General features: G+C 41.9%; 2 protein-coding genes across 5 annotated transcripts in view; both read right to left on the bottom strand.

Annotated features, from left to right (window-relative positions):
* Positions 1–675: 675 nt before the first annotated feature.
* On the bottom strand, positions 676–10,548 carry ccnl1a (cyclin L1a). Of its 3 annotated transcripts, XM_018662050.1 has the most exons (11): positions 10,529–10,548; positions 9,806–10,241; positions 9,480–9,554; positions 8,607–8,716; positions 6,542–6,662; positions 6,304–6,368; positions 3,695–3,794; positions 3,428–3,532; positions 2,992–3,245; positions 2,731–2,829; positions 676–2,590 (listed from the first exon to the last, which is right to left on the bottom strand). In XM_018662050.1, exons 1-11 carry the CDS (start codon positions 10,531–10,533, stop codon positions 2,113–2,115), a joined length of 1,848 nt encoding a protein of 615 aa, XP_018517566.1. In that variant the 5' UTR covers positions 10,534–10,548; the 3' UTR covers positions 676–2,112. The 3 variants fall into 3 exon arrangements, with proteins under 3 accessions (XP_018517566.1, XP_018517568.1, XP_018517567.1); XM_018662052.2 differs by lacking the exons at positions 676–2,590; positions 2,731–2,829; positions 2,992–3,245; positions 3,428–3,532; positions 10,529–10,548 and adding an exon at positions 5,821–5,834 and having other exon boundaries at positions 9,806–10,179; XM_018662051.2 differs by lacking the exons at positions 676–2,590; positions 2,731–2,829; positions 2,992–3,245; ... (1 more) ...; positions 3,695–3,794; positions 10,529–10,548 and adding an exon at positions 3,818–5,834 and having other exon boundaries at positions 9,806–10,184.
* Positions 10,549–11,032: 484 nt separating this feature from the next.
* The window catches only part of lekr1 (leucine, glutamate and lysine rich 1), an 80,476-nt gene continuing 68,956 nt past the window's right edge, over positions 11,033–22,552 (bottom strand). For both annotated transcript variants that reach the window (XM_051065689.1, XM_051065688.1), the window contains exons 11-12: positions 22,121–22,348; positions 11,033–16,033 (exon numbers count right to left, since the gene is read on the bottom strand). In XM_051065689.1, coding sequence (XP_050921646.1) covers positions 15,584–16,033; positions 22,121–22,348 — 678 coding nt within the window. In that variant the 3' untranslated portion in view covers positions 11,033–15,583. The remainder of the gene's footprint in view (positions 16,034–22,120; positions 22,349–22,552) is intronic.

Genomic DNA, 22,552 nt, shown 5'->3' with positions numbered 1-22,552 from the left:
AACACAAGAATAAAAGACAGTGGAACCTCTGGGACAGAACAAGCTGCTTCCTCACAGAGGGAAGAGTGAGCAGTGATGGGGGTAACCACAGAGAGGCGGACAATGACAGAACCAATGTGGAGGTCTGGCCAGTCATTCTCCCCAGTATGTTCCCTAAACCACTGCATCTCGGTTAAAGTGAATAGTAGAATGTAGACTTGTATTTTGACAACTTGCCTTTCATTTTGTTATTTGACAGCTGACACCACATGAAACCGTCCACTGGCTTCAGTTGAATTAGTTTATAGATTGCCTCTACGGTATTTACAAATGTTGGATGTTAGTTTGGAATAAGTGGGATTGTGCTGAGCTAGTTATTTTACTGTCCTTAAATCTTATTAATCCCCTTTAATATTATTTGCAGCAAACTATTACAAAATATTTTATTAAAACCCTGTGACAATGTGATATGTCTGACAAGTATGTGGGAGTCTGTTGGAAGCCAGGCCATTTCCTTTACTAAGGCGAACAGCACCCTCTGGCTGCCATAACACAGATTTAAAGGATTAACCTCCCAGGCAGGCATTTCAGGTGTGTATGATTCAAACTCTATACTTATCAGTCTTTGCTCCCCCAACTACAAGATGCTATTTTGTTTAATTACAACAGGCAGTGATTCAATGAAGACTGTACAAATCAGTGGCATAACTCATTTATTGTTGAATAAAAATTGGACATGAACACGTGCAGACTAAAAACCAGTGTAACAAATTGACAACCCTAAAATGTTTTGAAATCAAGTCTGCATCCCCTGCTGTAAAAAAAGAAAAAAAACTTAAGTCTTTAACCAGTTTGTTTTTTGAAACTGTACAAAACACAGCTTTAGCAACATACACCTGTCCAGAAAAAAAAGAACAAAAAAAAAGAACCACTTGCCTGCCAGTCCCTTTATGTGCAAACATACTGATCTTTCCTGAATGATCATTTTTATTTTACATTTATTCATTCAATCCTTCCACTGAATAGTTTGCTTTTATAAATCAAAGCGTTCACATTTCATCAGTGGATATTGATCCGTCTTTACACTGTAAATAAGTTTCTTAAGTCCATAACTTTACATGTAAAACCAAAAACATAAGGGTAGGCTAGAGGGATGGTAGAAGTGTGTGTGGGGAGGAGAATATCATGGATAAATCAAGAAAAGCCTATAGGTGGAGGACAATGACAGGTCCTGGACTGCTGTCGCACTGCATTGATGCCTTCCCTCAACCACTGATCACATCTGACCAGGTGGAGGAAAACAAGGCTCAGCACTCGTAAACTTACAAACAGTCCACTTCATGCTGGTAGTTACTGCTGCAGCCTGGGTTCCTCAGAGACACACCTTTAACCTACAGTAACCCAACATCAAACACCTCCGCCAAATATCAGCTACAGGTGCGCTGTTGTGTAGATGTGTAGTCAAAGCAATGAATGTTCAATCGCCAAGACATTTGTGCATGCATAAGCTGTGTGTAGGATTCAGGCAATCTCAAGTGGTGCCATAACGTCAATGTCTCCAACGTCAAGGCTTTATTTATGTTTTTCAATAGAACATTAACTCAGGTAACTACAGGCTTTGTAATTTGACTTATGCCAGCAAAATTCAAAGTTGAAGAGAATCAACATTCTTGTAAATTATACAGTTTGAAGTCAGTTTCAGGCTGCGTGTGAGGAACCCAGAAAACCAACTATGTTGGTATTTGGCAGGCAATATACCCAAAATGAAATCAAACTTGGCGTGTTGTCTTTAACACAGCAGATGTGCAGCTGTGGCTTTGACAGCTGCAGTGGGTTCTTGGTCACAAAGCCCCAAGACATGTCAGCAGTGTCATCTCAGGTTGCAGGGAGCAGATATTTGGTTTACTGACATATTACTTATAGTGCAACTATTAAACTTCAGAAGAAGAATGTGTCTGCTAACATGACTCCAGTAGCCATTAAATGATCAGGAGTCAACCTGATTATTTGCTGACTGTGAACTATATTCAACAGTACTAAGAGAACTCGCCAGATTTGATTATGTTTTGGGTATACTGAAAACGTTTCAGTGACTATCAGCCTCAGAGTCTGTCTGTTAGGGGTGTGTGTGTCTCAGCGCCGGTGACGGCTATGTCCTGAGTGCCCACTACTACTGTGGTGTTTGCTCTTGTGGCTACGCTCCCTCTCTCTGTCCCTGTCATAGGATCGAGACCTGTCCCTGTCCCTCCTGTCTCCTCGGTGACCACTTCCTCTGTCATGTTTGTGTTTCTTTGTGGAGAGGTCAAAGGAACTGCGGTCTCTGTCTCTCTCCCTTTCCCTCTCTCTGTCCCGATCCCTGTCTGCTTTGACCGGAGTGCGAGACCGTGACCGAGAACGTGAGCGCTTCCTCTTGTGACCAGATCCTCCACCTCCACTGTTGCTATGGCGTCCACTAGACTTGGAGTCGCTATTGCTGTGGTGGCTGGCCTTGGACTTGAGGTGGGGGAGGAGAGGTGAGGGCGGATGTCTGCGAGGTGAAGGGCTACGACTGTGAGAGCGAGAACGTGAGCGAGAACTGTAGGTCCCTGAGCGACTGCGTCTGCTGTTGTAACTGTGGAAACAGAAAGGAGGAAGTTCAAGGAGACATCCAGCAAGTTTAACACAATTTCACACAACAGATTGCTAATACATCTGAAGCTAAGAGCTGTACTATCAATTTAGGCTTTCTTTACATATTATAAGAGATCTTACTGCCTGCGAGGAGAACGAGATCTAGACCGGGAACGCGTTCTTGAACGAGATCGACTCCCACTCCTGCTGTTCCTCCCGATCTTCACCTCTTTCCTTAACCTGGTGGGGGAAGATGGAAGGATGAAAGAAAGATTAGGCTTATGAAAAGACACATGGATCATTTTACAAGCGACATAATAATTTCTAAGAATGTATTAAACTAGGATTGACTATTGCTACAATATTCTCATAAAAAATGCAGTTTGTGTGTTTGTTTCTTACCCATTGTGGGGACTCTTGTTGACCTGAGTCCGGTTGTCTGGTTCCTTCTTAACTGGTTTGAGGGTCTGGGGGTTCGGGGACTTCTCTTCTACCTTGACCACATTTGGGGAGCAGGGCTTGGAGGCAGGAGAGAAGCCACCCAGTGTGGACAGGGCAGGGGTACCATCAGGATTCAGGCCTTTGGCCTTCAGCTTAGCCTCAGCCAAAAACACCTTCCTCCGCTCCACCTCCTTCTCCAGCTGCTCATAGTTAGGCTGGGAGGAAAAAATTACAGTTACAGTTTACATATACACTGAGAACTGGCTACTAATGGGCAGGCAGTGTTACAATGCTTCTGTTATTAGGGTTGTTGTGACAGGTAGTTTCCCTGATGGCATACACAGCAGTCTATGCCACTGTAGGTTACAGGCTAGTACACCAATGTTAAGAGAATTACCTTCTTCCTGGTGTAAAGTTTCAGGGTGGTGATGCAGATGTCTTTGATCTCATCTTCACTGGCCCCAAACAGCAGGTACCAATGAGGTCTGGATGGCAGAGGTATCTGGGGTGGGGGGGACCACACATGGTTAGAACATTAAATGGTGCTTTACTGTGTAGCCATAGAGGGTGATCTCATACCATTTGGTGTGGAAACTATCAGCAACTGTGGCAAGGTGGAAAAAAAAGTGTTTTAAGTAAACAATTCCTGCAATTCCTTCCATACCTGCAGAGCTCGGGCTGCGAGGTATATGCAGGCACAAGCGATAGTCTCAGCTTGGAATCTCACGAAGACATTTGTCCTCAGGCTATCGTTCATGTAGTTCCTATAAAAGCAAAAAGAACACATAGAAACAAAAACATAGCATCTTCTCTATACAAAACCACCTCTCATCCGTACCCACATCTTTAAGTTATTACTGCAGGTCAATAATCCACAACATGTATCTTTACTGCTAACTTACTACGCCTTAAAATTTTTCTAATTTGTTGTTCGTGATTAAAACATAGCTTATTCTTAGATCTAAAATAAATCTTCACTGCCCGGAAATTTGTGGTTGGTGACAACCATTTAACACTAACTGGTCACTGATACGCTGGAGAACAAGTTACCAACTGTGGATTTGACCTTTAGAGGCAGTGACAACATTTTATCTTCAGATAGATATGGATAGATATTAAGACAATAGCTACACATTTTCAAGATACACAGTGCTGAAGTGAGATATGCATTTTGATCTGTCAAGTTTAACTTTGTCCATTTCTCTCTGGGGCATCCATAGGAGTGCTGTATGTCACAGGTAAAGCATGAAGACACAAATGGGAAACAATCTACTGAAGACCTGCCAGGACCATCTTACCACACCATGACCCGAGAGCAACTACATTTGGACTAATGATGATCAAGACGATGACACATGCCTTGAAGGTGGGGAGCATGCAGGCATACAGATGAATAACATTCATCTATGATGCAGTTGCCACTTTCAGATTGTTAGATCTGAGGGAATAGGGAGGAACAGCATGTATGGTGGTGAAACCATGACAGCTAGCTTTTGGAAATCAGTGTCATGGTGATGTAATCAAATGATGCAACATCGGTCTCATATTCTGACAACTTTGCATGTTAAGCCTCTGAGCCATTAAGATTGTGACCTTCACATTGTTTGCAAGGTTCAACTGCAAAACCAAAACAAATTTCCACTTATAAATGCCTTTTAGCCAAGAGCTAAAACTGACCCCCATAAGAGCACAGATTCTACTTGTCTGAAGCCCCATTCTGTTATGTGGCATTGTAAGACTGATGTAAAAGACATTAGGTGGCAGTCTACTGTATGCCTCACTACTGAAATCTGTGCTACAAACAGATTATGTGTCAGTGGGATTGTCTAGGGCAATGGATAAATGTGATTAGCCATTGGGAGAGCATTAGGGAAGACAAAATGGCCAGGATGTGAATCAGGCAAGTACAGAAAGGTGTGAGCATCTATGTCCTTAAGAAACATAGAAGTCAAAAAGACAAAAACATGTGTGACAACAGAAACATGATGATAAAACCCCTTACTAACTAAAATGGCATTCATCCCACTCAGATTATCAAAAGGATCTACAACCAGGCTAAAAAACTACAACTAATCACAAAGCAGAGCAACTTCCTTTCCATAGCGATGACACGTACCCATTTGCATACACTGTGTGTCAATTTCCACCCACTTAAATACTATACTTCTCCATTGGAAGCAATTGATTAAAACCTGCCGCATAGGGATTACATCCAGTCTAACCTGCCTTCAACAAATGACCAGACCTGCACTGTGGCAGGTCAGCCTACGCCAACGCTACTATAGATAACACATGGCCGTTGGATTCTGACTGCTGCGTGGGCGAGACAGGTCCTTGGAGGCAAAACCTGAGAACTGGATCAGCCTGTAAGACAGACACATGTCTGGACACCACGTCAGTTGGGGAAAGGACACAGTATGCTACTGTAAATATAAAAAAGGCAGGTAAGCTGGTCAAAAAAGTTACTCTGTTCTGGCTAAGTTTACTTCATTGCTAGATGCAAGTAAACTAGGAAAAAAAAGTCAGAATATAAATGTTATCTGTAGCTACTTGGCAAAAATAGGTATTACAGTTGAAACCTTTGAAGCAAGACCAAAAAATACAAATCCTTTTGGACACCCAAGAGAAAACAAGACGATGTTGGCTGTTGGGAAAGGCCCGCCCGCCCCCTTCAGTGAATCTCGGCATTGGGATTGGCTGTCTGGAGAGGGGCAGCCTGCCAATAGGGGGAGCTTCCTGAGGTCATGTGGTTGGAGGAGGCAGAGTTCAGAGGTTCTTTATGTGACTTACCAGCATGGACTACCCTTTAATCAAAGAGTAGAGAGAAAGGACAAAGTTAAACCAAGTTCCCTGGGCACCGAAAATCAAACAGACTTTACAGCAAAGCCATGTAAGGGCAGACACGAGAGTGAGACACATAACAGGTTTGCAATAAAACAAATTGCTCCATCAGAAAAAAAAAGAGGTGGAAGGGTTAAAATGGAGTGAGGGAATGTCGCAGTCAGACCTGGGCAAAATGGTTGTTGAATGGTTTTCAAATTTGCGTTTAAAAAACATGAGGGGCACTTGAATATCACTTATCTGACAGGTGTTGTTTCCACATATGGGTCTGTTCCGAGATCCAAGCAAATAAATCAAGTGCTCTTCAAGTAATTCAACCTTTTGAAACTCTTTCAACTTCATCTTTAGCCCAGGTCTGGTGGCACTTCTTGCAGACATGACACGGGTTGCTGCTGTGGGGGATGGTCAGTGGAGAACTAGGAAGGAACTTACCAGGCCGTCTGGACCAGTGTCTGGTTCTTTTCACATTCTAGGACTTGAAGGTACATGACGATAATCTGTAATCATAAAATGATTGAATGTTAAAAACACATAAACAGCCCCAGGTGTGACACTGTTCAGAGAAGCTAGAAGCTGCTTCCTGTGTGGTTGCATCTGCATGGAGAAAAGCTTAAAGCTGCAACAGCTTAACTAAACAAGTGAAATGCTTTTGAGTATGGTTTAAACTCACCTTATGCGGATGCTTGACATGCACACAGAAGCCCAGCTCCTTCAGGACCCGCCGTTCCGCTTTGATGACTTGGTTTTTGGTATTTATGTAGTTCTGATCAAGTATCAATGAACTTGGAGTCCTAGTTTATAAAGGAATCAAAATAAAATAATGTTTCCTCCCTTTCGAAATCAAGTAAAAAAAGAAAGTGCCCTTCTGATCTCTTGTACTCTTTGCTTTTTCCCGTTTCAACCAACTCAAAGCAACAGGTATAACTGTTTGCATGCCTGACAGTTTGCTGGGGTTTGTGGACTCCTGTGGTTTCAGTGAAAGCTTATGGGATCTTTAGACAGCCCTCAACCTCAACCACCCCGTGTCACAGCTTTTACAGAAATATCAACTCAGATCGTCACACACATCACTACCTCAACGTGCAAGAACATTCTACAATCTTCAAACTGAAACTGTAGACTCAAACAAAAATGCAAAACTACTATTGGCTGTCACTAATCATTCTCATCTACAAACTGTAAAAGTTCATTATACTCTAAGTGGGAAAAAAACAACACTATTATCTCTTCTGTTAACAGTACACCAGGACATCAGCACAAAGAAAACAGGATAGTTCTGACTACATTTCACTTTCAAAGCAAACTGAATATTGTACTGGCCTACAAATGTCTGCTGGTTAAAAACAGAACATTATTTAAAACGCTATAGATGCTGACAAATAACGTAGTCCAATTCCATTTTTGTAGCCATCATTACAAAAAAATTTGAAATAGATGCACTTGGGTACATCAGTCTGCTAACATATCAACATACTACATTATATACTATTTCTGATATACGCTGCAAGAACAGAGAAGAACTCATGAAAACACCTGGCTGACATCCTTCTAAAACTTAATTGTAAGCAGCAATTCAGCGCTTAACTTTTAAAGAATCAACAACAATTAAATCTGAGATCCAAATCTTTTACATCTAAAATAACACAGAAATTTATATGTGAATGTTGCCATGCTACAAACCACATGCATAGAAAAAAATAAACTTCTAGGATCAAGGTAATGGCCATTACTAAACAAGACAATTTACAGCCCAAATCCACATCTAAAGAGACATACTTCCTACAAGTGCATCACAAAGACTAGTGTACATTAATACTGATTCAAATAAAATATACATAATGTGTAACAACTGAAGCTACAGTGCATGCACTGGCCCTAAAACACTACCCACATTAACTAAAAGTATCCAAAAGATTCTTCTAACTTTCAACGAACAAAGTGATATTTCGATAAAAGCCATGGGTAACAGTTGGTGAATGGGGTTTTGCTCTTGAAGCACAAACAAAATGCATGGTGAGGAGCAGTCAGAGAAGAAAACTACATTACCCAATGGTCCGCAGATTGACGGACAGATACCCAAAGCCTAAGATTGAACCACAGGAGTCCTCAATGTGCCCCGGGGGCCAAGGACCTTCGGCCAACCTGTCATCCCCGATCCCAGTGCCCCGCGGTGGCTCAGACCACGGGCGTCTCCCACAGGAGGGGGGTGGGGTGGGCCTGAGGGAGGCGAGAGACCCCCTCGCATCATGGTTGTCATGCCGACTGCTTCATCTTACGTACCATTCCACATCACCCAGGCTTTGGTAAATGTAGCTGGTCGCTGTTAGTTGGTTGCAAGGGAAAAAAGAAGCCAAGTTAATGCCAAGGTCTATAGTATTGACATGAACAGATTTCTATGAAGACTAAGGCACATATAAGTAAAGCAGTTGTGCCTTGTCTTACAATGAACTCCACTTTTTAAAGTGAGTTTGTTGAGATATTTTCAGTGTAATGTCAAACTCTGATGTCATATGTAGACAACTACACTTCTCAAACTACCAGTGAAGCGGAAACTGAAAAGTTTTAAAATGGTTTAGAGTACATGGATAAACAGAAGAGCACTTTCACAGCAAAAACAGATCAACATCATACAACATTGGATAAAAAACAAAAAACAAATGCAATGCAACATGTGTCATGTAAGAAAAATTTCATATTTACAAAATGAGAGGACTAGATTCAATATCAGTGCTTACTTTTTGCCTCTGATCTGTCTCAGGTGGTGGAAAACATTGATGACATCTCGTATTCGTCGTGGTGCTTCTTCAATCTTGGAGGCCAAGTTGATACAAGCCATGGCAACAATCTGTTAAAATAATCAAAGCAAAGAGTTGGGAGGAAGAGTTCAATAAATTCAGACATGCAACAAGAGAGACTACCCACATGAACAGTGGATAAGAGCGATATGACAAAATACACAGCAAGGAGGCATTTATCAGCAGTCAAGTGATTTTGCTACAACTCCCCAGTTTATACCATGGTTTTTCTGGTGTTGTTGTCCATGCTGTAACTGCAAATTCAGTATCGTTATCAAGCACACCTGTCGGCAAGTGTACTTGATAGCAACACTGAATTTATTCATTAAGTATTTATAACTATATCAGAATTCAACTCAACTTAAGATACAGGATATCATCCACAGCACTTCACGCTTTACTCAAGTATTCCAATAAAGACCACATTACCATGATTGATTGTGGTTCATTTGTTTAAAGTAATGTCACCATAATATGATGCAACGGTGTCTGACGTATTGAGTCATACTAACGAGTCAAACAATCTCTATTTAAACTTGAACTTATTCTCCTCCTATCTTTAAGGTAGGCAGATCTTCCATCAAGGAAAAAGAACAAAGTTTTATTTCAGTTGCGTCTCTGTATTTTGAGTTCGTGATATGCTTCGTTCTGATCTTCAGCATGTCCCTTCTTTGTCTTCTAGCGGCTCACAAACTCAGGTACGGCGTATCGACAATATGGCTGCCACAAACGCAACCATAACGTTATGCTATGCTAACATTACCGAGCAAAACAGCGGCCTGACAATGGATCCATAAACGTGACCTGACTTACCTCAAAACTGTGCTTGACGAAAGACTTGGAGTAGAAAAAACGATGAAAGAGCACCTGTCCCGTTGCCATTGCCACCTGCGGAGTAAAAATACAGAGTATGATGTTTGTACTTTTTCTTGTGTAAGCTAGCCTAACCTTGCACAATGGACCGCCGCCATTTTAATGCCACCACGCCAACGTCAAAGAGCTAACATTAGCAACTGCTAACGACCAGGCCTTAACATGGTGAGAGGTCGGAAAACTAACAACTTCAGCGCGTTGTGATGTAATTAATCACACAGAGATGTATGTAACATTAGGTATTCTTAATAGTCAAGAGGGTTTACCTGGGGTAACCGGAGAAGAATGCCCGCCGACTGGATTAGTTCACATCCAAGGATGCGAAGGTCGGTCTCCGTGTTCAGGTCGAGGCCGTCAAGCATCGACGGCGTCGGAGAAAGCCTTTCCTCCGGTATGAGCGAATTATCGATCGTAAGGAACACTTCCGAGTAAACTTTGTCACCGATAAGAATGCCATCGTTGTTTGTGGATGCGGTGGAAGATACAGAGAGGGGACCTGCGGCCATCTTCACCTGAAATAATATGGTAGTTACCCGCAACAGCTCAGCCAGCCTCGACGGAACGACGGCGGAGCAGGATGACTGACAAAGTACGTGACGTAAGCGTCTTGCTGAACACAAACGGTTGTGCACATCCGCGGTGGTAAAATAGATCCGCAGTATCATTGAGTAAAAACCTAATGTATTTAGGGAATTAAGAGAACTGGAATATAATATGCAGAGAGAGAGAGAGAGAGAGAGAGAGAGAGAGAGAGAGAGAGAGAGAGAGAGAATTTCACGGTCATTGTTTATCAATGGTCACTGATTTACCATCTCTTAATTTCGTTCCTTTTTCTCACCTGTTACTCACCTCACAGATTGCAGTACTAAACATAGGCACAATCTATACAAAGTTATTGACGTATCATATAAATTCAGTTAATAAACATACCAATTTAGCCACATAAAATTATATTTTTGTTGTTTACTGTTTAACAAATGGTAATTTACCCCATCCTTCCTTCACGTACGCTGAGTTTTCCGACTTCGTCAGTATTTTCAAAGACAAGTAAAGACAAATTAACTTTGAAACAAAATCAGTTGTATGTCAAACAGTTTCATTATCATAGTAAAACATGATCGGCCGTTTTGATCTTGCAGCCACAGAGAAAAGTCCATATAATGTTGATTAGGTATGTATGACTAACATTTCCCAAACAAAAAGCCCATTTTTGCCACTCACTATATTTTCACTCTCATGCATTTTGCTCATGATTTTGCTCCTTGAACGTCACATCACATGTTGACAAAATAAGCACCTCATTAGATAATTTCATTATCACGGTCATTTCCGACAACACCCGAAGGAGTAGAAGGAAGTGACTCTCAACCAACGGTTTCTGTGACGTATTTTACGGGAAAGTCCGGACTTGTCACCACTACCTCTGGAACATATCCATCCGCCATTTTTTTTTTTTTAAAAAAAGGAAAGAAATTAAATAAAAGGATGATCGCTTCAATTTAACAGATTTTTATTAAGAACTTGGTGTTTGGATACCTAATTTCACACAGTATACTAGAAGTCAGTTATATATCTACTCGGCAATTTTCTATTTAATCATTCAAATACACAGTAACCCCGGAAGGGAGAGCAGGTCAAAATGGTCAAGAAAAAAAAAAAAAAAAAAAAAAAATCAAATTAAGAACTGAAGACTGTGGCATTGATTGTGCCAAAGTAGGTGCAGTTCCATGTGAACAGTTAGTGCAGGGAACATTGTGTTCAATGACTGTTAAGCCCCCAGGATTCTATAGCCTGAAGCATTGCAGTAACTAAAAATGGACAGCAGAGAGAACTAGAGACCCATCTGTTGAAGTTTGTGAAAATTCAGTGACCCATGTGAAGCTGTGGGCTTCCTGGGCTTTTAGAGAGTTAGCTCTGTGAGGACTCTGACCCTGTACTGATTCCCCACCAATGACTTGATGCTGCAATACTACAGTTTTACTGCCAAGTGAATTGTGAGCCTACACTGCTGTTGTGTATATGAGTTTCTGTGAATGCTGTATACACATTCACAAACCTTTCATTGCTGACTTACTGCCTCTGTTGGTTTGCTGGCAAAGAGAGCGACTATCCTGCAAGGGGTAAGTTTCACTGCAAGTCATTTAGTATTTGGTGATTTGATTAATTGCAAATCTGTTAAGGAATTTGCACCACTAAAGTTAAATATCAACTGTGGCTATTCTCAATCTTTAGGTCCTGTCTAGTAGAAGGGCCCAGGTCAGAATCCAGCTTCAAAATGAATGAATTAATTAATTAATTAATTTAACTTAATTAATATATTGTATATCTGCTTCATTTATTGACCAACTGGACTAGTACATATTAAGCAGACATGGTGCATATTCTTAAATAAAGTTGTAAAAATTACAGCAAACTTGGGGCTTGGTAGATTTCCAACAAGAGCTCTGGTTCTTGTCTGGCTCTACAGGAAAATATAGTGAAGTTGTCAAGTTCAGTCTGCTGTGTGCAGTGTACATGAGGACAACAAGGTACTCACAGAGGGAGGAAATGGGGGCAGTCAGTGGGAGCCCAAGAGCAAATTATTGCCCCAGGTCCAACTCACAGTTTAATCCCACCATGGTTGGTTATTTCCTGAGGTTATATGTATTTGTACGTTTGTGTGTCTGTGTGTGTCTGGAGCTATTATAAGCAATCGCTGTAATCAAGCAAACATGGAATGGGGGTCTACTTTCATAAACTGTTTGAGGCTCTATGTGGCATGTAAGGGGCGCGCACACACACACAGATTTCAGTTTTACTGATACACCACATAAGGTGGCAGACTGAGGTCTCATTGTCCCTGTCATTAACAACACCTACAACCAGCACCTCCGGCCCCCGCACTTACGCAGTTACCACGACGACAAGAATGCTGAGCATTCTTTCTCCGGTTGCCCGGGTGACACTAATTATAGGGTGTGGGAGGGCTCACGGGATGGCAGAATTCCGGAACGACCATAACCACGCAGGAGAGAGGTGTTCAGGGACGCCCAGTGACGAACAAGGGCTTAGTTATACACACACGCCACTCCCTGGAGCGTGTGTGTGTTTACGAGCAACTTGCACAGATTCCCCAGGGACACGTGTGCATGCCTGCCCTGCTATGATAATTACTGCAAAGAGATCACACTCCAAATGTGTGCGCATGCCATGCCTGTGTGTAAATATGAATGTTTGTGTGTGTGTAAGGGGGGTGGCTTTGTTAATGATGAGTAAATCTGAATGTCAGCCATGTCAACGTAATGAGGCTTTAGGCTGCATGTCTGTTACGCACATATCAAGATGTTGAAATTGTTTCAAGGAGTTTGTATCTATTCATGCCAGGTCTCTCTCACACAGATGCTCCAAGGCTCCTTCTCAAACACACATAAACACACACAGACACACAAACCAGGAAGGACACCAGGTCAAAGGCTACAAAGCAAGGGCATTAGCAAAGGAAAAAGGCCCAGTAAAAGAGCAGAGGGGAGTAGAGAAGAGAGCTGACTGGATCAAAAATAAAGTGAAGGAACAGATAGCTGAGGAGGAGAGGCTGAGAGGGAATTGCTTTTTAGCAACAGGGTCAGAGGGGTTGAATACCAAAAGAAGGCCAAAGAGATTAAAAGAATATTGACACAGAGACAGATTTATATGTGTGTGTGTGTGTGTGTGTGTGTGTGCCAGAGATACAGCAAGAGAGAGCAGTGTTGTTTGTGTTTTGAGGGAGACAGAAAGCGTGTGCGGTCAGAGAAGAGAGTGAGTGTGTCAAAGACAGGGGGAGTGTGTGTTGTGAGACAGAGAAGAAGCATGGACAGTGTGTTAACGCCACTCTGACTGGCATAGAAAGAGGTTATCTCTTCAAATACACAGCAGACATGCAGGTCACGGTGGGAAGGAAGTTTAACAGGGATAAAAGTAAAGGTCAAAGGTCAGAAGTGCATCTGTGGGGAGAATGCGAGCGGTTGTCAAAAGGCACATGCACATGTCTGGAACAGACCCTTTCCACAGCAGACATTTTGACTTGTTAAAGCAGGAAAAGCACAGGGGTAAATAATAACATTAACAATGGCTGTATTTCATTGAGCGTCCTAGTAAAGCCATGTCGGTGAGCCTGCACAATCCCAGTGCCCTGGAGCTGGCTCACCTAAATGAAATGCAACCACCCTTAATCTTATTAATTCCATCTGTGCCTTTCCTGCTTTGACAGGTCAAAATGACCCCAAGGTGTCTGCTGCACCAAATACCTAAAACTGTCATTTACTAAAGGTGGCATCAAAAGTTCCTATTGAAAAAGGAAAGGTCCACTTACTCTTTTTTTTTTTTTTTTGCTGTTTTCTAATTCAAGAACTGACCAATCAAACATGGAGGAGAACACTAGCATGGACATTTTTAAACAATAACCAACCTTTGACTTGCAATTACAGAGAGTGCACATTCTTACAAGTAATGTCTTCCTTTTTCACACATAGGGACACACGCACGCGCGCACACTACATTGTGATGTTGACTGTACAATCGATGTCCTTGACTGACAATACGTGATTACAGAACGTGAGCGATGGTGCTGTTAGGACAGAAACAATCACTCACCGGAGACGCACGCAGCAAAGTGTCATGCAATGAGTAAACACACACAAGGCCACACACCAGCACACACTCACAGAACACAGGAAGGCAACAAGAAGTCCGCTACAAAGCACAAAATAAATGCTACCGTTGCCACATAAATCACAGGGGAATATGTTTTTTTTTTTTCAAGGGACGATTAGAGATGTCTTCTAAATCAAGTCTACTTACTAAAATTCAATGACATAACCATGGCTTACAGCATGTGAAAGGTTTTTCTGGAGTAATTAAGATTTACTTGGAAATCTTATTAAAATAAATTAAAAACCTAAATTAATTTCTTTATTGTGAATCCATGTTAACCAGCTTTAAGAGAAAAAACATGAATCAGTTTGTCATGTGTGATGGGAAATTTCCCATTTACCCATCTGACGAAAACAGAGGAGGTAGAAAATGAGGTTTTAATGGCACAGAATGTTCATTGTTGTGTATTTCAGACCGTCCTTTCCGCACAGACTGAGGTTTTTAGCAGATAAACCATATGTGTGTGTTTTGGCAAACAGAGGAAACGTTGGCAGGATAAAATCATTATCATCCCACCTTTTCTGTATGAAACAACATGCACGTGCATTGTCTTGCAGGCGGATTGGAAGCAGGGACACAGAGAAGTCAAACCAAAAGCTTTCCATGTGTGCCAGTAAGCTGGGAAATTAGTCCCATGCCACACACACACACACATACACGCACATACACACACACTTCACGCATTTCTCCCATCATGCCAATTCATCCCAAATGTAGAGGGAGAGGAAGACAGAGAGGGAGGGAGGGATGGAAAGACCTTGCATGAAGTGAATGATGTCAATAACACACAATGCCTAAGGGGAGAGGGCTGGGTAATTGTTGTGTGTCTATGTGTGTGTGTCTGGGTGTGTGTGTGTGTCAGTGCTTGCCTTACAGTTTCTTTTGTGTTTGCCTGCCTTTTGTTTGTGTCCACGGGTGGCAAAGGACATGCTGTCATGCTCCTTCAGCCCTGCCCTTGTGACAGGCTGCGTGTGTTTGCATGTGTCTATGTGTACGTGTGTGTGTGTGTGTGTATGCTTTGTGGGCGCGTGTGTGGGTGTTTGTCTGTGAAATCCTGTGCGTGCCAGTGAGACTGCGTGAGTCGGGTTGTGAGAAAACAAGTGCATGTCTGTCGGAGAGTGCGTGTCCTGGGAGTTCGCTGCTGTACGAACAGGACTCAGCAGTTGTGTCTTGTGTATCAAGTGTGTGTTTATGTGTACACGTATGCATGTGTGTGTTACTTTCAGAGACAGACAGTAGGAGGGATATTTGACTAAAATGCATTATTGTAAAATATTAGGGGAACAATACAAGTACTGTTAAAATAATTAATTTTAAAATACCATTTCGACACAACTCTACAGTTATAGTTTATTTTGATGATTTATTGTTGCTTTTTACAGGCTCTCCTTCCACCCCATCACTATACTGACCTTACGTTTGACTTCACTCACTGTGCTGCTTGCTTTCAGTCTGGGCAGTGTCCCCTCTTGCCGTTTTTCTCCACCTAACACCCCACCACCATTCCAAGACTCCAAACTCCTCCCTGCCCCTCCTCCATCTGTGCCCCGGCCTCTGTCTTTGTCTGTGAAGGCAGGGGAGGGTCGGAGTGTGTTTGGGGAGGTTGAGGAGCGACTTAGAGGTACACGGCCTTGTCTATGGAGATGGAAATGCATGTTCCCTGGGGGTGTGTGTCTCTCCATGGGTTTTAGAGCAGACCTGGAGGAGCCCTGATGAGACGCTGGGGAGCGCAGCCCTAGGAGCTCCTCTTGAGCTTTAGACAGAGCAGCAGTCAGCTCCTCCCTCTCCTCACACTCCCTCCTCACTGTCTCCTGGAGTGACGCCACCTGGAGGGGGTTAAGGGGAGAGTAAGTAGAAGTATAAGCAATATTTCTTGAGTCTTTTTGAATCGCCATTCCTTTGTTTGTATTTGCGTCTGTTTAATCTTTAGAGGCAGTTTAGCATTTTGCTTTCTTTTCAAGAGTAAGATAAGAAAATGGATATTATCTTAATATTTATGTGTTAAGCACAGAGCTGGAGTTAGGATGTAGTTACCTTAAATAGCTAGCCTGACTCTCTTTAAAGTTCAGGTCCTCTGACATACACCAATAAAGCTGACTTATTTACATCATTTGTTTAACCCCAACATGAAAGATTAAACATGAAATGTAAACAACAATTTGTGGTTGTGAGGGGAGTTGTGCACTGGAACTAGTGACATTATCTGGCAAATGAGGATAACATGATTGTTCTCTCAAAGGTTGAGGCTGAATGCATTTGCCTCCTCTAAAAATTAGGAAGGTCTGAGAAAGAGAAAGAAAGAGGGAATCATTTATACTTCAATCTGAAACTCAGTTAGGTCGTGGATGCAGAGGAAAAAGGGTAACCGTTCTGAGCATCTCAATGACACTAAGAAACCAGCACAGTCAAAGCGACTTGGTCAGCAAGACCCACACAGGCAAACTACCCTATCACAGTTACAGTGATCTAGTATTAATAGCATGTAGCACACACAGTACCATGCATTACAAAAAACAGAAAGATGTAAAAATCCCCAATTAAAGAACAAGTATGAAACACACACGTGTGTGCATAGTCAGACTGAAAAATAAACATAACACATGAGCATTTCTTAACCCCAGAATCACAAAGCAGTTTGAAATAGACTGTGAGTGGACAGTTGATGATGGGAGATCAATATGTGATAAATTAGATTGTTTACCTTCAAGTCTACTGAGAAATAAAACCTCCTCCTCTAAATCAAGTCTGATTAAAATAAACTAGTTCTTGTTATGTGACAGCCTGTCAGAAAGAGGAAGAAACAGCAAAGCTTCTCACTTGATGTCCCGAGCCAGACTTTAAAAATAAATAGCTGCTCTCACAAAGGCCCTTCATAGCTTTCTCATGACTTTACATGCATTTCCTACCAATATGGCTTACGGCCATAAATACTGCTCACTGGCTCATTTAATTACAAACACATGCCATTTGAATGGTTTACATCATTACAGCCATCTGCTGTTTGATAACAGACACGTGTTGTATGCATCCAAAAATGTTTGGGTAACAAACTTAAAAACTGGAATTTAACAGATGCTTTATAGAAGATTCAGGCAGATTCTTGGTGGTAGTCTGCAGAGACTCCAAATACAATTTACACTGCACAAAGCACAAGTCATTGGCTCTCACATTTGGCACCTCTGTGTACTGTATGGCTTCCATGATAGGTTTTAGAAATAAGAAAGGCAAATAATTTAATTTAGCTCTAATGACACTATGGGACTTGTGCAATGGACACTGTAGCCTAAATTGATAATTTCAGGATAGTGGTAAATTCAAAAACACAGTTACATAGTTGCAGTAGCTCAAGAAGAAGACTCATAGTCATTTAAGTCTCATTTGTAAGAGAAAGAATGCAATGTATTTCAAACATTACATATTCTTGCCTTAAAAGAGTTCATCTGCACTGAAAACAAACCAGTTATCCAGTGATCTTATAACCATTTTCACCAGTTTGAGTACATCTCTATGGTTACAATAATGTGATTGAAGGTGATGTATGTACAGTCTATCTCTACTGCCAGGTGCTAAAACACTGTATCCATATGATGTGTTGGAAGACCACTTGACATGTGAGTGTGACTGTTTGAGTTTGGCCCTCATGGTTGAGGGAAATCCCCCAATAACAGACATATAGTAAATATGTGTATGCTTGCTTTTTACACTTATGACTTGTATATGGTTTTCTTTATATGTGTCTGTAATCGTCAACATATGTGTATGTTTTAATGGGTGCCTGTATGCCACTATATCCATGTTCCATGTGCAGTGTGTCACGCCTTATGCTATTGTATGCAATTATCGTGAGAGTGTGTGTGACAGTTATGACACATATGTTTGGCCACTTCCTCTCTGAGCGTGTAGGAAAGACTTGGAGTGTGAGTCTCCTTCCTGCCTGTTTATATGCAGGCATGTGTTAGATCCTGTGTGTGTGTGTGTGTGTCTGAGTGTGTGTGTGGTGTCTTGCATGCCAGTCTAGCTGTAATAGAGAGACAGCCACCATTAGGGGCTCCTAGTGAGAGCAGGATTACAGGGCTATTAGATGGAAGTCACACGCAGACCCACAGAGCCGCTACGTTTAACACTGTAAACCACATTCCACTGGCAACACACACACAAAGTATATTTATATGTGTGCAAAAACCCTAATCAACATATATGTATGGCCTTGCATTAAGAGGCAGTTGCACATCCAAATGCATAGAACATCTAACATACAGATACACACACACACACACAGATTTTTGACCTAGTGTGTGTTGTGTGACCTCGGTGCTGTTAGTGGGAGGTTAAAGGTCAGGCGTCTTTTCCCCCAGACACAGTGACCTTTTCCTCTTGTCTTGGTCCATCTGCAACAAAGCTGCCGAGGGAGGGGGAGGGAAGATGGAGGGAGTCAAGAAGAGTAAGGGAGGGGGGAGAGAGTAATAGAGAGACACAGAGAGAAAGAGAACATAAAGACAGAGAGACAAAGTTTGGGTGGGGCAGAGAGAAAAACAACAACAAAACACTGAGGGATTCAGACTGAATGGGACACTACCATTCAGTAACGCTGACATTAGAGAGCTGGACTGTAAACGTTATAAAACAAAATACTGTGGCACTAAGTTTAAAACATTCACAATACTACCACCATATAATATTTCTTAAAGAAGTTAAGATACAATTTATTATTTAAACATAATATCTTAAATTAACATGAAAATCTATCTCAGACAAACCTCCTTGACCTCTTAGAGGAGGACACTGGTTTTGGAGACACTATGGTCTGCGACTGACTTTGTTCAACGCTATATTTTTAGTAGTAAAGTGGTGACAATGGTGTGCTGATAAGCAGGGACCACATGAGGTCACCAGGTTTGGTTTTGGTTGGTAGAGGATGAGATACAAAGATTAAGAATGTTTAAAAAAAGCCCTGGGGTACAGGATACTAGCATTTTTTTTTTTTTTAAGATCAGTTTTGGTGAAAATGAAAAGTACTGTTTTCATGTATTTCAAGTACAAAATATTTGTGTTCTTTGAATTTTTGACCCCTTTGTTATTCAGTTCTAAAATGACTCCCAAGAGACTGGTTATTGTTTTGTTGTCTTGAAACCTGACTGGATGAAAGGTCACTCATACACTCCAACACTTAATGATGAAAATGCCTCCACACTGCAACAGTATCTTGGCAACAGAGTGATATCACAAGGTCATGATCAAAACCTGATTATCTCTAACCAACACGCACACACATACAAGCATCCACAGATCAATAAAACTTTTATAAAGAAGAGGATGATAGAGGCTTGGGTTTGAATTAGATAAGAACTTAGAGAGATCATTAAAGACAGAACTGAAGAACAAGAAAGAAAGACAGAAAGAAAGGTCATCTAAAGGGATTATACTGATGGATCTGCTCTAAAACTACAGACACAGCACAGTGAGAAAATGGCCCCTTTAAATTAGATGAAAAAGAACAGAAAGAAAAGGGTGGTGGTGGGGGGAGAAAGGAGCTGCTGTTGCTGAAGGTCCATGAATGACATAAAAGAGCATGTCAGCTGTGAAATTGGCATCAGGGCACCTTGAACTGGTTGAACCTCCCTGGACAGGCACTCTCAGAGGGAGGCAGTTAAAGAGACAGTGTGTGGACAAAGAGGGAGGGCTGTTAGAGGGCTGCAGTGATACAAAGCTGAGCTGGATGGGAGAGGGAGGAGGAGGAGATGAATGAGCGATGAGAAGAGGATAGAAGGCACTGATGTGACTTAGTGACCTTCCTAGCCTAGGGATGGATTCCCATCTTTTGGTTGATGACTTTTCTGTTGTACTGATTCACTTGCGTATTCACAAATCATCGACCTCCTTTTTTCAGATTTCAGATTTAAAACTGAACCATTTTTTCATAATAAAGTGACAGAAAAAACTCTGCGGTCGCAGCCTTCAGTGAATCTCTGCACATTGGAGGTGTATTTTGGGATGCAGCACATGAACAGCAGTTAAAGGTGAAATGCACAATCAGTTATTCGTGGCGTCTTTTCCCCCTCATTTATAATTCCAAAGGTACTGTTTGAACTTTCGACAGTAGTTTTGCTGTCACCCTGCTGCAAATGAACAAGGTGTTTGGCTGACAGGTTTACATGTATTCTAGGATTTAAAGGTTTGTTCACTTGTGTTCAGCCATGTGAATTAAAATTTTATTATGTTAAAGCTGCACTAATGAATATTTTTATAATATCAATGGATTAAATTGCTTCTTGTCATATAAAAGTTGTTCCTTGTTGTGATCAACCCACAGGTTTATTATCACCTGATCCGCAGTTCCCCTCAGCTCTATGGAGCCTTGTAGCATCTTTCACTTCGTTGTTTTTGGTTTTACCGCTCGCAACTTCTCTGTTTTGGTTCAGTCTCGCTGCTCTCATTAACCTTTTTTCAGGCACAACAGGCAGCTGATGCTACCTGTCCAGCACCAGATGGCAAACAGACAAAGTAAGCAACTAGCTGGTGCATATGTGGAGGAACTGGCAGCTTAACAGCAACATATTTCCCTTTCAGGAGTTGGTGGAGACCAAAACTGAACTAAAAGCAGAGTGAATACTGGATTTACATTTACCATGTGACAAGACACATGACTCCAAATGAAAGCTATAGTTGCTAAGTGTCTACTGGACGTGTAACATATTCACAAATATTTACAGAGGGAATAATATGTCATTGTTGTGTTTACAGCTTGTTTCACTGCCCCCTAGTGGCCAAATGGATGAATTAACTCTTTACAGTTAAAAATTTTGCTTGTCAATTTCACTCTGACTGGCAATCCGTACAGGGTGTACCCTGCCTCTCGCCCAATGACAGCTGGGATAGGCTGCAGCCCCCCTGCGACCCTTAATGGATAAGCGGTATAGATAATGGATGGATGGATGGAATTTTACTCAGTTGAGTTTCAGGTTGTTATTATGCGTTCCCTCATTATGGAATAGAGGAAATCAAGAGAAAGAGACAAAATAAAGATGCAGTCTAAAAGAAATGAGAATTAAACGCAAGGGAAAGTTGAGCTAGAGGGCATTATGGGTGTTTGTATGTGTGGGACTGTGTGTTTTTGTTTACGTGACTGTGTGTGTGTTAGTGGTGAGGCAGTTGAGATGTGTCGTGACTGCAGTCTCAGACTGCTCCCCTCAAGACAGGCGCCCATGTGTTAACACACACACACAGACACACAGAAACACACCCATACAAAGACACACATTCACACAGAATGTCTGGCAAAGTCACTCTTGCTCATCACTTTAGGATGCTGTCCTTCCTGTCCCGTTTTTGGTCTTTCTCACAAAATTTGCTCCCATACTCTCTTTCATTCACTCCCTAACACACATGCACATACAGACACACGCACACACACACAGTTGCCACCCTTCCATTGCTTCCTTCCTCCAGGCTCTTCATATGTATGCCCCATCCTGCTTCCCCTACACACTGCCTCCCTCTTTTCACTTTTTGTTTCACACTTTAATTCAGCTCCATTTGGATGCTGCTGGCACAGAAATCCATCACTGCACACTCTGCTGCCAAAGCAAATATGAACTCTGTCTGTCTCTGTCTCTCTCCCTCTCCCTCTCTCTCCATCTAAAACTCTCTCACTCCCTTCCTTTTGCTGCAACCACACTCACACAAACACACACCTACTAAATTTAATCCAGCTCTGTTTGAACAGCGTTGGCACAGAAACACGCCAGCAGAATATATGAAGCAAATGCAAATCTCTCTTTGCTCTAACATTCACAGTGACAACTTTCTCTGTCTTTGTTATTCTTGTGAGGACAATCTGAACATCACACAATGCAGAAACATTAGCCACACACATGCACAGATAATGACATAAACACACTCACACAAACACACACCTCTTCTTGTAGTTCCATATTCCTCTCAGTCATCAGCTGTAGTTCAGCTTTAGCTTGGCTCAGATGTAGTGCCTCCTGCTGTTGGGAGTGCTGCAGCTCCTGGTGTATCTCCTCCTCTCTCCTCCTCCTCCTCTGTTCATCCTGTGTCCTCCTCTCCTCCTCCCTGCTCCTCCTCTCCTGCTGCAGCTCCTCTTTCAGTCCTCGCAGCTCCTGTTCTCTTTCCTCCAGCTGAGAGAGAAGAAGACAAAAAAATCCAATGTGTGGATATTTACATTTTCATTTTAATGATGTCTCTTTATTATCTCTATTTATCTCAAATACCACCAGAAATTATGCTCTTTAACAATTTAGTTTTACACTGACTCACCCATACGTGTTGCAAAGATTACAGGGAACTCGAGCTGACATAAATGTTACCAGACTTTAACAGGT

This window comes from Lates calcarifer, linkage group LG21 (assembly GCF_001640805.2).
Source record: "Lates calcarifer isolate ASB-BC8 linkage group LG21, TLL_Latcal_v3, whole genome shotgun sequence".
Taxonomy (NCBI): domain Eukaryota; kingdom Metazoa; phylum Chordata; class Actinopteri; family Centropomidae; genus Lates; species Lates calcarifer.
The sequence above is the reverse complement of the archived record's forward strand: the minus strand, read 5'-3'. Positions and strand labels throughout refer to the sequence as shown.

Coding starts and splice junctions, on each gene's coding strand:
- ccnl1a (XM_018662050.1), bottom strand. Junction 9,555..9,805: donor TTCTTCTCCGGTTACCCCAG/GTAAACCCTCTT, acceptor TTTACTCCGCAG/GTGGCAATGGCAACGGGACA. Junction 6,663..8,606: donor AGACAGATCAGAGGCAAAAA/GTAAGCACTGAT, acceptor TTTATAAACTAG/GACTCCAAGTTCATTGATAC.